General features: G+C 41.1%; 1 protein-coding gene across 1 annotated transcript; it reads left to right on the top strand.

The window, feature by feature from the left end:
* Positions 1 to 1,020: 1,020 nt before the first annotated feature.
* LOC147104324 (sesquipedalian-1-like) lies at positions 1,021 to 15,744 on the top strand. Its single transcript, XM_085961566.1, has 2 exons — positions 1,021 to 1,072; positions 4,766 to 15,744. The coding sequence occupies exon 2, from the start codon at positions 4,776 to 4,778 to the stop codon at positions 5,646 to 5,648; it is 873 nt and encodes a 290-aa protein (XP_085817692.1). The 5' UTR covers positions 1,021 to 1,072; positions 4,766 to 4,775; the 3' UTR covers positions 5,649 to 15,744.
* The last annotated feature ends 423 nt before the right edge of the window (positions 15,745 to 16,167 follow it).

Below are 16,167 nucleotides of genomic sequence, written 5' to 3' on the forward strand. Positions count from 1 at the left end.
GTACAGCCAATGAAGTACTTTTTGAAGTGTAGCCACCGTTGTAAGGTAGGAAACGCGGCAGCCAATTAGCGCACAGCAAGCTCCCACAAACAGCAACGTGATAACGACCAAATAATCTGCTTTAGGAAAGCAAAATACTGCAGAGGCTGGAAATCTGAAATAAAACTAGAAAATGCTGGAAATACTCAGCAGGTCAGGCAGCATCTGTGGAGAGAGGAAAAAAACAAGAGTTACCATTTCGGGCCGATGACCTTTTGTCAGAATCGGTTTCAGATGTTGATTGAGGGATATATATTGGCCAATCCATTGGCAGAATAGGCGCACCAACGTCAGTGTTCTTGCTCAGGCCAACATCGAAGCTTTGACCACGCTTGATCAGCTCCAATGGACGGGTCACATTGTCCGCTTGCCCGATACGAGACTCCCAAAACAAGCGCTCTACTCGGAGCTCCGGCACGGCAGGAGAGCCCCAGGTGGGCAGAGGAAACGCTTCAAGGACACCCTCAAAGCTTCCTTGAAAAAGTGTAACATCCCCACCGACACCTGGGAATCCCTGGCCCAAGACTGCACAAAGTGGCGGAGAAGCATCCGGGAAGGCACCAAACACCTCGAGTCTCTTCGCCGGGGGCAAGAGGAAGCCAAGCGCAAGGAGCGCACGTCAACCCAAGTACCCCACCCACTCGCCCCTTCAACCACCGTCTGCCCCACCTGTGACAGAGACTGTAGGTCCCGCAATGGACTCATCAGTCACCTGAGAACTCATTTTTAATGTGGAAGCAAATCCTTGGTTCCGAGGGACTGCCTAAGAAGAAGAAATGTTGGCCAGGATTGGAGGGAAATTACAGTGAGGGGGTGGCCATGAAAGTTTAAATGCGTAAGGACTGGACACTTAATTATAATAAATACATTTTAAACACGCAGAGACTTCCACAGGGAAGAATGGGGGCAAGTCTTGGCACAGAAACTGCTGAATGAACAGCAGTCATCCTGACTGGGCCGTGACGTCACACGCTTTTTAAACGTAAAAGGAAAATATAATGAGGGCGAGCGGGGGCCGGAGAGAGCCAAGCGAGTGAGTACAACAGGGTAGCTCACTTTCTCTCGCTCTCCCTTTCATTCCTTACAGTCTACCGAGCGGCCGTTGTAAGCGTCGGGAGTGGTTTGCAGTTAAACACTCGTCTTTCCCTCTCTCACTCTGGCGACTTTTACCTTCTCTTTATCCGCTCGAGCGGGAGGCCTGGGAACTAAACAGGAGACCTGGCACCGTCTGCGTCGGGAACTATTGATAACCAGTTGCAGATATTCCAAATTCCCATTCTTAATTTTTTTTTTTAAAAATCAGTAAATGAGCGTTTGACGCGCGAGGGAGGGTTTGGGCGCTAAATCCGCCACCGGTTAAAAATCTCCCTTTCGCCCGTCGGCTGGCAACGCGCATGCGCGTGGCCTGCAGCCATTGGCTCTTGTTTATACAATGGGAGTTTAAAAAAATACCTTTACTGTATATAGATTTTTTAATTTAATTAAAAAAGACATTTTTATGTAGCGCCTTTCACGACCACCAGGGACGTCCCAAAGCGCTCTACAGCCAATGACGTATGGGCACCGTAGGGACTGGAGTGCATGATCACCCCCAGGAATAAATTTTAATTTAATTTTAAGTTTCCTTTTAAACCTTTTTGTTAATTTACAGTCCTTATTGGTTAAGGGGGCACATGCTGAACTTTAAATTGGCAATTGCCAGGAAGAAGAGTCAGCCAATGAAGTACTTTTGAAGTGGGTCACTGCTGTAATGTGGGAAACACGGGAGCCAATTTGCGCACAGCAAGCTCCCATAAACAGCAATGTGATGATGACCGGATAATCTGTTTTTGTTCTGTTGATCGAGGGATAAATATTGGCCAGGACACCAGGGGATAATGCCCCCGCTCTTCTTCGAAGTAGTGCCATGGGATCTTTTACGCCCATCTGAGGGAGCAGATAGGGCCTCGGTTTTAACTTCTCATCCGAAAGATGTACCTCCGACAGTGCAGCACTCCCTCGACACTGCACTGGAGTGTCAGCCTAGATTTTTTTGTGCTCAAGTCTCTGGAGTAGGACTTGAACCCACAACCTTCTGACTCAGAGCAGAGCTACCCACTGAGCCAGGGCCGACACAATAGGGTCTTCCTCACCCCCCTCCCAGCAGATGCTTCACAGGTTCTCATGGGCACTCTGCAAAGGACATTTTCTTTTTAAAAGTATAAATGCATAAGCCACGATTCTGGTGTGGTTGCTCTGCTAATAATGGTGGTTTATGGTGGGACAAAGTTCATAGAGATAATAAAAACAGTTTACAAAAACTGCTGATGCTAGAAATCAGAAACAAAAACCAAAAATTCAGGAAACAATCAGCGAGTCAGGCAACATCAGAGACCAGTTCTGACGAAGGGTCATCGACCTGAAACGTTAACTCTGTTTCTCTCTCCACAGATGTTGCTTGACCTGCTGAGTATTTCCAGTATTTTCTGTTTTTATTTCACAGACAAGTTAATGTTTTAGGTATGGACCCTTCATCAGAACTGGAAGATATGTATGTTTGTTTTTCCTTTCTTCCTTGTTCTGTTCCTTTTTAAATGCTGTTCATGATGTAATATCTTCCAGTTCCGATGAAGTGTCTATACCTCAAACATTAACTTGTCTACTCTCTTCACAGATGGTGGCTGGTGTTTCCAGCATTTTCTGTTATTGTTTCAGAGAGATACCCTTGTTTTTCTTTAGTGTGATGTACAAGGGGTTTCAAGGGATATATATTCATTCCTTCAGTTGCTATATCTTGGTAAAGAAATAATAAATTTGTACAAAACATTGGTTAGGTCACACTTAGGGTAGTGTGTGGAATTTTCGGCACCTCATTACAGAAGGGACATCAAAACCCTAGAGAGAGTGTACAATGTAGATTCACTAGGATGATACTGGGGATGGGAAGCTATAGTTATAAAGAAAGACTTCAGTAGTACTATTTCTACTGGAGCAGAAATGGCCAAGAGGAAGTTTAATTGAGGTTTTTGAAATTATGAAGTGTTTTAGTAGACTGGGGAAAGACTCTGGGGAGTCGTGACAAAGGGGTTATACATTTAAAATAATCACTAACAGAGTGATGAGAGGGGTTGGGAGAGATTTCTTTACACAGAGGGTTGTTGGAGCATGGAATGCTTTGCCACAGGGAGCAATTAAGACAGCGCCCATTGCATCTATTAAGGGAAAATTAGATAAATATTTGAGGCAAAGGAAGAAACAGGGCTATGGGGAGCTTGCAGGCCAGTGGAATTAGTTTTGGATTGCATCATCAAAGAGCAGGCACTGACGTGATGGGCCAAATGGCTGCCTCCTGTGTTTTATAAAGTTCTAAATCTTTTTCAAAGCAGCTTTAAATGTCAAAAGGTATAATGTTGATTGTAATTTTTCTGATATTAAAAGGAATCTCGTGTGCTGGTTACAAAGTAAAGGGTTTTGTACACAAGGCTGAACATTTCACGCCATTCTCTTGCAAACCCTCCCTTGTCAAACTGTGTCCCTGCTCTACTCCGAAACCAGCTTCTCTCTCACCTCTTTGATGTTGGTAGGGAGCCTGGACCATCGGTAGTTCTGACAGCTGTGTTGTTTTGGGACATGGACATGCTCTGGAGTGGCATGATTCAGGCTCTATCAGTAAGAAACAGCATCAGCTCCTGGCTCCCTGGAGAAGGCCTGGGGGTATTGAAGCTGGATAAAGGTCAAAGTGAGGAACAATTTAAGCAAGGAAAAGGAGCATCATTTATCATTTCAAAATATATACAGAACAAAAGTTTGGCAACATATTTTCTTCCTCTCCCAATTTTATACCTTTGGACTAACTGCTATGGAGCCACAGAACAGTAGTCACATGATAAAATTTGATTTCACTATTGATTGAGCGTTAGTATTGATAACTATAACTCTCAATTCATGATTTTCAACAAGTATTGCCTCATCGTAATGGAGAGTTTAATAAGCACCGTGCATCAGATTAGTTTTACCTTTTTTCTGAACTAGAACAGTAAAATCTACCTACTAGGTTAAGCTGGGCGGAGAGGGTGAGGCTTTCGGCTGAAGCAGAGAAGCAGCGGTCTGAGTGGGACGAGAGGGAAACCCAGTGGAAGTAACCATTAAATGCTCTGCTGCTAATATTGTCAACAGTAAATTCGAGCCGAGATGCATTTCCTCTTTTCCAGTTTTGGAACGCTACAGTTGACAGTGTAGTTGTGACCCAGCCATTTTCCATCTCTTAAGTTAACGGTACATCTCGCATTGCTTTTACTTTAAGGATTTGTGTATTTTATCTAGAACCCTTAAACCTCCGTGTGGCACTTAGACACAAAAAATTCCACTTCACACATGTCATGCCATTCATAGTAAATGCTATCTGCTCTGTAGTCGGAGTCCAGACCATTTGTACTGTGCATCCTTTTGTGTAGATGTTTCCTGGGTACCTCCATACAACCTGCATCCTGGTATACTCTTTTTAGCTATTTCTCGGTGCATACAACATATCCACTACATGGAGGACGTTTTTCCTCCTCCATGAGATGCCGCACTCTATTTGTTTGCAGGGTTACTGGTGGCCGATAGGCAAAACTTGCCCCTCAAATGTGCCCAAATCTGCATGTCAGTTGAGGCTGAAGTTTGCATTTTACAGTGACTCTGTAATTATTATGTCAGAATAACTGTATTCTCCATTTCAGATGTCCTTTGTGATTTCTGTTTGTAGAAACTAAAGCATGAAGTTGAATGAACGGAGTGTGGCATACTATGCCACCTGTGATTCTCCTACTGACAAGACTGGATACCTGCATAAAAAGGGAGAGCGAAACACTGCTTACCACAGGCGCTGGTTTGTTTTGAAGGGTAATCTGTTTTTTTACTTTGAAGAAAAGGACAGTAGAGACCCAATTGGAGTGATCATACTTGAGGGATGCACTGTGGAGTTGTGTGAATCTTCAGAGGAGTATGCCTTTGCAATCAAGTTCGAAAGTGTTAAATCACGGACATATAAAATGGCTGCTGAGAGCCAGGGAGAAATGGAGTGCTGGGTTAAAGCTTTATCACGTGCAAGCTTTGACTACATGAGAATTGTTGTGAAGGAACTTGAAAAGCAATTGGAAGAGATGCAGCAAAATAGAGTCAGCGGCCGTAAAAGCCAGAGAAAACTACTGCGAAAGCAAGCAATCAATCCTCATAGTGCGTCACAAATCTCACATAGTTTCTCTATATCTTATGGGATTCCTGTTAAGGAAAATGGCTATGTCTCCTGGAACACCACACAAGATCAAACTATTGATACTGAATTGAATGGCAAAGCACATGCTGTTAATGACAATAGTGATATCTCAAAGTATTCCGCAGACCAGGCACCTGAAAGACCACTACATACTCAACGCTTGCCACCACCTCTGCCCCCGAGGAGGAGATCAGGAACAGGAGGGGTAACATCTGGGATTGGTGGTCTGATGCTCACCCAGGATAATAATACAGCAGCAGGGACTTTCAGCTTTACCAGGTTACATGAATGGTTTGGCAGGGATGTAATACAGCTGCGAAGACAATGGCAAGAGAACAAGTTTGGAAATGATGGTGGATCACAACTGGATTAATAATATACCGCATCTTACTCCTTTAAAAGGACAATTTCATGCTCAAGTTTTAAACTTAACTCTGTCTCCTTTACCTTCACATTCTAATCCAGTAGATGCTTCCTAGGAAGTACACAAATGGTACTATACATAAACCTCAGTTTTAATTTGTTTTATAATCTGACTAGATCCAGCAAGTGAAGTACTTAATATATAAAATGGGCATTGGGGAATGTCATACATTGTTTGCTTTTTGGGTCCTTCTGTTTTAGCTTTACTATCCCTGGCAGAGAAATGAAAATGAACACGTAACTTAGAAAAAAATACAATCAGAGCTTTCCTTATGGCCTAATGAGTAAAGGCACCATCTTGGTGTAGAACTAAGCCAAATAGACCTGAAGGTCTAAGTTTGGCATCTGGTAATTGCTGATCTTAGCCAGGCCAGGACAGTTTTTTATATACGACAATTGGCCTCGGCTCCTGTGATAGAGGGTGGGGGAATGGAATCATCCAGGCTTCCCACGCTTGGTCAGACTCCAGTGACTCCCACTGAGTCATGCGCTCGCAAGAATCAGACTCTGCTGTGATGCCCACCTTTTTTGGAACAGCCTGCCAACTTGCACTGCATAGGCTTATATGTGAACAGTGGCCACTTTGGGCTGCTGCTGCCTGTGGAACTGCACCACAGCACGAGTCAGCACCTTCAGGAGGGGAGGGGGAAAGAGGTACCTAATTCCACATTTTCTCAGCTTTCTATGATGGTGCTATCAGGTATATTTTCTTCTCTTTCCCCCCCCCCCCTCTTTTATTTGTATCATTATATAAATTCAGTGGACAGTTGAACCAACAACCCATCACTCCAGCACTGCTTGTCCATCGTCCTGCATTGCCACCGTTACAGGGTCTGAATAATCAGTTGAACTAGAACAAGTCATTTTACAAGCACCTGGTTTACGAAACACTAACTTAATAACGATCTACACTACTTATTTCTGAAAATCCAATGACTACAAAGGGTACCTAATAAGTCAAATATTTTTATTTCTAACGTGCCCTGTTTAAAGGGAACGGGTACAGCACCGTAAGTGCCTGTGTCAAACACCAGAATAATTGCAAGCATATATGAGTAAAGGAATACATTCTTACTGTTTGTGAATTGCTTTGATTAGTAATTACAGTATTTAATTTTTTAAACTATTCTGTCACAATTCCATGGGGCTTTCTAGTTAAATGCAATGCATTATGTAGTACTGAGCCATACAGAAGACAAAAGGTCCCATGTTGAATCCCCTGGTCTAAGCTGAGTCAGCTGGTCTTAGCTGGGAAAATGGGTTACTAAAGTTGGCTTCAGTCTCCCAAGGCAAGGGAGGGGGGAATAAAGTTGCTGTTTTCTCTCCTGATCACCATCCAGTGATACTTGCTAGAAAGTGCATGTGGATATCAAATGAGGACAGCGTCAAGCTTGGCTGTGGTGACCCCAACAGAGCATAGCCTGCTAATACTCACCATGTCAGCCCACTTGGGTGAGGTACTGGCTGGCTGCAGCCACACATAGGGGGCCGATTTCCAATTTCGGTAGGGGTGGAAAACTGGTGGTAGCGGATTGGCTGCCCGGTATACACCGTGCCTGATTTTCCTTTACACTGAAGTCACCGCCAGGTTTCTGCCCCCGCCGAAAGTGATAATGACCCCCCACCCCCCGCCCAAATAGTTTTCCCAAAGTGGCTTCAGCTTTTTTTTGTCTCCCAGGAGATTGCGTGACTGCAGGGAGCGGGGGATTGATGGTGCATGTGGGATGCACCATGTCTGGATGGGGTAGGCTTGGTGAACGACTAGGTCGTTTCCCATCCTGTTCATATGTTTTGTATAGAACCATAAACCTGCATGAGCCACTGCCTTCAAAAGATGGGGAAGAATTCCTTTAAAAAATTAGCAAATTTTATATCTAGTTATAATTAGAATCTTTCACAAAAATTGATATTTGGATCTCTGGCCAGTTACTGACTTTATAAATGACCCTGGGCAGATAGAAACTTTGTAAAAGTGACTTTGGCTCAATTTGGAAAAATCATGAAAGCCAAGGTTCTGACATTTATTTTATAAATACATGAGTGGTGCACTGTTACTTATGAATTTAGAAATTTTCCAGTAATTAATTGATTTAATTTTAGTGTCGTGTTCCTGATGAAATTTCCATTCAGCATTATGTAGCCAGCCAAATGTCATTCATTTGCCACCATAAATTGCAGCAGAATTATTTCAAATATGTTGCAGTTTTTAGTGATCTATCTTGTGAACAAGGCCACAGCTGAGACTAACAGCACACCACCCAACAGAAGATGAAGTGCAGTTTGTTAAAGCTTTTGTTTTTTTAATTCGGAGATATTTACTCAGGTACATTAACCAGCAGATTCCATGACGCTAACATTGTGAGAGAGAGGGGAGGGATTGGCCACCTTGCACCCAGAATCTGAGGGGAACAATTCCATCCCGTTTGTTTGGTGCAGTCATTTTCTGGTGGGTAGATTGATGACCCTGTCTGGCAGAATAGCTCCTTTTGGAGCTGAAGATCCCAGCGATTTCGGCTTTTAGTCTGAAGCTAGGGCAGGTGGGGGTTCTGCTCTGCCACACTTGTGTCGGTTGAGTGGACTCCTAGGAAGGGTTTTCAATTTTGTTTCTGGCATCCAATACCGCAGTTGCACTTTGCACATGATCATCCTGAGTAAAATTGTGAAAAGTGGCTGTATCTTCATATTGTTAATAGATATATCGGGCTGCCATGTTTATTGAAACATACTCAAATTACTTTAAATTTCTTTGCTGCTTTATATGCTCACAAAGGTAAGAGATGTTCTACACTAAACTAACTAATGAACTTGTACTTCTTCGTATAAATAATTCATCTTATTTCACTTACAACACTAACTTCTACAGTGTTCTACTATGAGATTTGATACGGTGCAGCAATTGCCAAGCTTGCTCTATAGTTAGTGCTGAGTTAAACAATTCTAGTCAAGCTCTTGGTGGGTGATCTACAACTGGCTTCAGCTTTGCTGAGCTGGGGGTAGGCAGGGAGAAACAGCCAAAGTTCCAGCTTCTGATTCTTCATGGTGATCATTGCTGGAAATGTGGCTGTTGGATAATGATAGAATTGTGCTCAGCCATGATCGCTTCCATAGTCAAATAGTCTACTGACACTGACTGCCCAGGCTCACACATGCAGAATGGCCACTTGAATGAGATACTGAAATGGCATTGCCACCTCTGGAGCTATACCTCAACATAAGGCTCCTCATCTTTACCTCCAGATGGAAAAAAAGCACTAACTTGCACCATCTTGAAGCATGGCATTAAAAAGTTATTCAAATATCTATTGGAGTGAGTAAAAAGAGAAAGGTAACAGAACAATTACAGAAATACAGGAACATTATTGGCATTTTATTGAATGCACAAATGTTTGCTGAATTTTTCATATTGATGTGACAACAGGAGCTTGACGGTTATCTGATGATACAGTACTCAAAGTACTGATTCTTAGCCGTTCTTCTCGTCCTCTCTGCAGACCTCCCCCAAACATTGGTGTCAAACTATACACCACTAGTATTTTGTAGCTGTAACAAAAAAAAATCGATCTATGTAGTAAAAATGGTGAATCAATGTTATTCTTGGTGTTTATTGCCTTTACTGTATTGTACTCAAGACATGAAGCACACTAATACGCCTTTGTACTTTATCTTGTTCCCTCAAGATCCCTGGATGGCAGTGCTAAATGTGATTATAGCTAAATAGTCTTTATAAGCAAGAAAATTGTTTTTAGTTGCCCACTATTTGATTATCAATTGACAATGCAATCAATACCATTGTATACAGACATCACAAAGTCTGTATGACATGGTAAGTGAAATCCTTTCACATTTATCAAGTAAGGGCCCGGATTTTGCGGTGGGTAATGACAGCGAAGTGTCAGCGTTCGCCATCATTACCCTTCTGAAACTGACCGTATCTTCAGGATTTAGCGCATGTGCATCTAAACGCGGAAATCCTGACGTTGCAGTCAGTCATTCACTGCTCTGACACAGGCTGCACGGTGGGCCCCCGCCATAGCCGGCAATCAGTGGACCAGACGAAAACTTGGGCTTTCCCACACTAATATCACTGTTAAATACCCCATTAAATGTTAATCATTGTTGGAATAGGTGTAACTGGGGTTTTAACAGCATATTGACTGCTAAACAAACATTCTGGCCCTGAAAAACAGATTTTTATATTTGTGGAGTCAAGTGTCAAATTTCTCCATTATGATAAAAATTGCAATATTTTTAAACTTCAAATTAAAAAAAAAAAATTGTTCATGATATTTCAGCGTCTACCTTATCCCCATGTGAACGTCCCAATCTTTATTTCGCTCTCTATAACATTTTTTTAAAAGTCCAGATAAAAGCTGCTTTTTATTTCCTGGTTTGCTGTCTGAGAATTCTTCAATGTGATTGGCTGCTTAGACAGCTTGTTGACGTCACTGCAAATTTTTGCTGGGAATTCCCATTACAGAGCACTACAATCAATTACACGTCGAGAAAGGCAAACTTCTCGTCATAGAGATCGCAAGACCCCTGGGCAGCTTTCTTCGAGGCCAGTGGCAAGCGCCTTTGCTTCACTGCTGACCGCAAATTACGGGCCAAGAGTTATCCTGAGGGTAGAATCATAAATGTTCACTGTAGTTTTAGGGTTATAAGGAAGTTACACCCTCAATAGCAGTCAATATCTGTAGAGTTTTTAGTGTAATGTTAAATGGGTTTTCACAAGTCTCAATTTTTAATAAATGCAAACTTTTTTAAAGCAATTTTATGGATTTCAACATTTTTCTGTTACTGAGACGTAGCATTGGCAATGCTAATTCAAAATTTGCACATTATACAGAAAAGTTCAATTTTTTTTCATTTGCCCCCTCATTAATTTATCAACTGTGTATCTGGTGAATGTTCAGAACAAACAGATCATCGGTGAGCAGTATTTCTAACTGAAATGCAGGATTACAAAAAGATCTGCTTGAAGCATAAGTTGCATAATAATCGTGGGGGAGGTTATTTTAAATCACAGCCATTTTTAGAAAAAAATTATTAGCATTTTCTTTTTAAGCTTATACGTGTAGGCATGGATTTCTGTTTGCATTTTAGTTTATTTTAGGGAAGCAGGCTTCAAAAATTCCCAATATTTCAAAACTCTAAAGCAGGGAAGTAATCTGGTCAGCATCTAAAATAAACTGTACCTGTCCCAAAGGACAGGTACAGAAATCTCTTTCAATATCAGTACACTAATAAAATGCTAAGAAGCATGGGTAATGACTATTGCAGTGCAATTAAGTGATAAAAAGGGAGGGGGCACAAAATGAAAGGGAAAAGGGAAGAGCTAAGAACAGCAGAGAAGATCCTGGTTATTTTTAATTGGTACATAATGTAATCAATGGGGGTCATTTTAAAATCAATGTAGCATTCAGGCATGCTTCTAAAAATGTATATTATAGTAAGCAGTGGGAGGCTAATTACATGTGTCTGTTTCTATATAAATTAAACATTGCAGATTAGAATTTATTTCTTTCACTTGTAGGGACTCACTACCAGTCACTTTTACCACATTTAAGAACTTTGGCCCAGAAATTACACATTAATGTATGAATGATCACTGTGTTTAACTAAAATTCTTCTCTCGTTATTTTAACTGAGGCTTTATTCCATTAACTTTAATGTCTCCATTAAAATAGCACGGCAGAATTTCAGATGAAGACATTAAGTTCAGTTTGTAAGTATCCTACAGTATAATTTCAAGGTCCTTGACCTTAGCTGTGGTAAGAGTGACTAATTGTAGAACAGAACTTTAATACAGTGTATAGGTTACACTGGTGTGAACACTCCATTTATGATTTTGAGGCCTGGTGGCAAAGGATCACTCTTACTTGTGTATGGGTTACACCCCATCCCCCAGTTTGCAAGTCCCAAAACGTGCCGCAACTTGTATACCTGTTTTTGTCATAGTTTACATGCAGTTTCTCTAATTGCAATTGGTTTACAATAAACTTTTCAGAACCATACTTAATATATCTGTATGATTAAATAGTTGAGCTTTTGAGCTGAAATCAGAGCAAAGTACTGTGAAATTTATAAATCACTTTTTCTCTGGTACTGTACAAGTCTGTGCAGCAAGTTTCCTTTGATCACATCAGTTTCATTTCCTTCACCAGTAATATCTATTAATAACCAGTTATAGTTTTGTAATGTTGATTTTAATGGAAAAAATATAGGCCTAGAAATTCAGTGGGCTGCACCACCAGTTAGCGCCCAAAGAGGGCACTTAGTGGGTTTTGCGCCACTGGCCATGCCTCCCGCTAAATTTAGCGGGGCGCTAATGGCGGCGCTAGCCGTTAGCGCTGCGCCGCCACCGATGACGTCATCGGTGTGCGCAGCGCCCCGCTACTGCCCCGATCGCCAAATTTGGTAGCGTCCCCTGCTTTAACGCCGGTCGCAATTTGCGACCGGTTCAGTGGGGCCTACCTGCGGCGGTAGAGGCGCTGAGATGCGGGGCGGCCATTTTTTTTGCTGGCCACCTGCCAGCACCTCTTCACGCCGCCGTCCCCGGCCTCCTGAGCCCCCCCCCCCCCCCCGCGTTGTGCCAGCTGTGTCCCAAGAGCCTGGCACTTCTCCTCGGTGCCGGGCTCTTTTGTCGGCACTCGCGATCGCCGATGGCCTGCAGTACCGCAGCGCGCCACGCTGCGGCACGTTGTGCTGCGATTTTCAGTTGCAGCACCCCAAGAGGGATGCGGGGCACCTCGAGTAGCGCCGCGCTTCCGTTTGGGGTGCTGAAACTGAATTTCTGGCGGGTGCTCACGACTCCTTCCGGGGCGGTACTTTCGGCGCCCTGGCGAGACTGGCGCTGCCAGTGAATTTCTAGGCCATAATATTTTAACACATAGGCTAATGTTTTCATGTGTAGATATATTTTACTGTGTATATATAATGGATGTGGTGCCCATTCCTGGTCACTATCTGGTGACTACTGGTGGAAGTGTGTGTGTCTATCAACATTGGTGAGGACAGGTTTGGGCTTGACTATGATGCCTTCTGTTGTCAGACAGCCTGCCAACACCCACCGTCTAAGGTCACACACTAAGAATGCCTGTTTGGGCAAAATTATAGTAGGCATGTTGCCGGTGGAGCCATACCTCAGCCTAGATTCAGCACCTTCAGGAGAGATGGGGAGGGGAGAAAATTGGCAGGAAAAGGAAAGGGAATTAAAGAAACAATTAATTATAAAGCACGTCTTCAGTCTGTTCCTAACAAGATCTTGAAACACAGTCAAACAACTGCCTTAACCACTGCCATTGTGCAGCATTTACCATATCATTTTAAAGCGAGACAGTGGTATTCTCCTAATCTGTCGGGCAGGAAAAATAACGAGACACTTTCATAGTAATGCAGAAAGCAATTACAAAAGTAATATTTGCCCTGAGGGGGTAGTATCTTGATGGAACATTAATGATTGCACTTTGCTGTCATCAGTATTACAATCTAGACTTCCATATGTACTTTACATCAGATAATAATTAGAGAAAACTCTAATGTTTGACTATCTGCAAGTGTTTATTAGTAGTAATTGACTAACACAATTCTCACGAACCGTAACCTGCAAATGCTGCAGTTTAAACACAAAGGATGCTGTTCATTTAACAGATAGCATTATTTTTTTTACAGTAGACCTGTAATTAACCATTTTTGAAGTTCCTTAGAACGTCACATACAGTTCTCAAAAATACTTTGTTAGGTTATATTTGTCAATCCTGTTTGTGCTGATTTCTTGTTAATTCTGAACAATTTTTAGCAGGGATATGCCAGACTTGGTTTCTTCATTAACGTATTATTAGGACTTAAAACATTTTAAGTGAGTCAATATATTATGCGATTGTAGAAACCATGACCATGCAGTGCAAAAGTTACTATCGATTAAACTCTGCATATCTAACAATTACTTTATATTTGATACATCTTGTCATTTTAAAAATCTATTTCATCTGGTGGTTACATGCATTTTACATCGTTCAATTTCTGAAGCTGTAAGTTATTCTAGACCAATTGTTCAATTTCTTTTAAAATCACCAGATGTAAACAGATGAGTTTATGGCTCGCAGAACATACATACAGGAAACTTTCTGGTATCCGGCACTGACGGGACCGAGCTGTTGCCGTCCCATCAAAACTGCCGGACAAACCAGCGCTAATGTTAAAACATACGGAGCTTTTGAGCTCTGTATCTAGCAACAAACCCTAACAGCTTCTAAACAGTCAGCCGTAGCTTGCAAGCATCTCTGTAGCTAAGCAACAGCTTTAGCTAGACCTTGCAGAGCCTGACTGGTGACAAAAAAGCAACGAAAAGAAAAAAAACTTACTGAACCGACTCCTGAATTTTGCCGGTGGATCGAGCATTCCAGACAGTTAACCTCCGGATAAACGAAAGTTTCCTGTAACTAACTGGGATAAAATGGAGTAGGTGTTTAGAACAATGGCCAGTAGAAATCGCTGACTAGCCACAGTGTGGTTACGGCGATGAAGTTTTAGCCATATGCACTAATTTTAGCAGAAAACGCCTTACATACACTCACACAATACTCAGGTAAATGTACTTCACAGGTGTATATTTACTTAAACAAACATCTACCACCATTCAGTAACCAAAGAAATAAAACACAACGATGAAAATACACTCACACACACTGCTGTTCATCTTCCCATTTTACCAAAAAGACCCCAAAAGGTTAAAGTGCACAGCCATACAGCGTGCCAGTATGAGTATTAAGATCACATGCCCAATGGCGGTGTCTATTGCTAATTTTTTATTTACTAATCAGAAATGGAATCAGCCACCTCTGAATTCCCAATTAGCCGCATGTGGCTAGTGGCCAACGTATTGGACAACATTGAATTAGAACACATTTAAAGGTTTAAATCCACATTTTCCTCAAACACAAAAATCTGGATTTACCTATGTGTACTTTGTTTTAAAAGTACGTTTTTCAACAGGTCCAAAAAACTTTTGAATACACAGAGAAAATGTAAACAGCTCTGTGCTTTATTAAAACCACGATACGTAAAACTACAACAATCTTAAAGATTAAAAGCCATACAGATATTTTGCACAAGACTCTGCTTTTATACAAGTCATAAACCATATGGCATAAGACTGTAAACTGTGTTCAGTTCATAATGTGCAGGTTTAATTGTATTTTAAATGTTTGTACAGTTCTTGTACATGTGAATAAACTGTCTTTGTGACTGTGAGCTAGTTCAGTCAGTGACTGTATAGCATAATACTTTTACTTTTGGAGGCCAAATTCTCAAATGTAATGCTGTCTGTGATTGAATTCCTCATGCAGTAAAGCCATTGTGGTTTATCCTACTTTCAGCTGACCTTTTCTCACTGGAGAAAGCCACTGATAAGCGTCCACATTGATTTTGGAGTGGGGCAAGTTTGCAGGAATGGAAAACAATGTCAGTGGTAGCAGATGTACTTGGGTATGATAACGTGGCAATATTGTCTTCATCTATTGTATTTGTTTTTGTGGAACTTTTATCAAAATTATGTATGGGCTTTGAATTTTTTAGTGGCCCAAAGGCACACAAAAAACAACATAGGCCCTTGTTTAATGTAACCTTGTGTAAGGTTTGATCCTGTATAATACTATTTGTATGATATGAAAGACACTCCGTGCCACACAAATATTGTATTGTAAGATTGTAGAATTGATAATATTCCCTTATTTTGGGAATTTTTTGAATGAGTTTAATTAATGTGTTAAGACATTTTGTTTAACTTTTTACAAAAGGTATCTTTCTAGTAATAAGTAGCAGATTAATTTTTTCAACTTCAAATCTTGTAATAAAATGTATATATTTTTTGTAATTATACATTTCAATTTGCATGGAATATCTTGATCTTGATGTATTGGCTACTTGCATGATTGCATGAACGATCAATCTGTTTTTTGGTCCATAATATATAAAAGTGTTTTAATTCTCAATACTATGTGTTTACCAGCCATCTACAAGTCATAATAAATGAACCGAGTAATGTATGCATATGCATTTAAAAGTGTTTCATTTGCACAAAATTAACAAATTTTGAGAAGTCTGCTTAAAACCAAATCCCATTTGATAAAATACAGACTATAACTTTAGCCCATTTGTAATTCGGTTTGCTGCCTTTCTTTAGCTAAGCATATCCAAATCAGTCTAACAGGAATATGATACTTGGATCAGATATACACACACCAGCACGTATTATTGGTTTGCTAATGTTCAAGTTAACAGAGATAATTTAGTCAATTTGTAGAACACTTTGATTAAAATGTTGACGCTGCAACTTCTTCAACTTCTGCATTCAGTAAATACTAAACTGAAAAGCATTTTCAAGCTTACGCATTATGAAAGTAGTATGGAATACTATATTGGTATCAACTTGCCAGCACACATTGGGTATATTATAAAACAGAACTTAG

This window comes from Somniosus microcephalus, chromosome 19 (genome assembly GCF_052327205.1).
Source record: "Somniosus microcephalus isolate GS21.2 chromosome 19, FLI_Smic_1.0, whole genome shotgun sequence".
Lineage (NCBI taxonomy): Eukaryota > Metazoa > Chordata > Chondrichthyes > Squaliformes > Somniosidae > Somniosus > Somniosus microcephalus.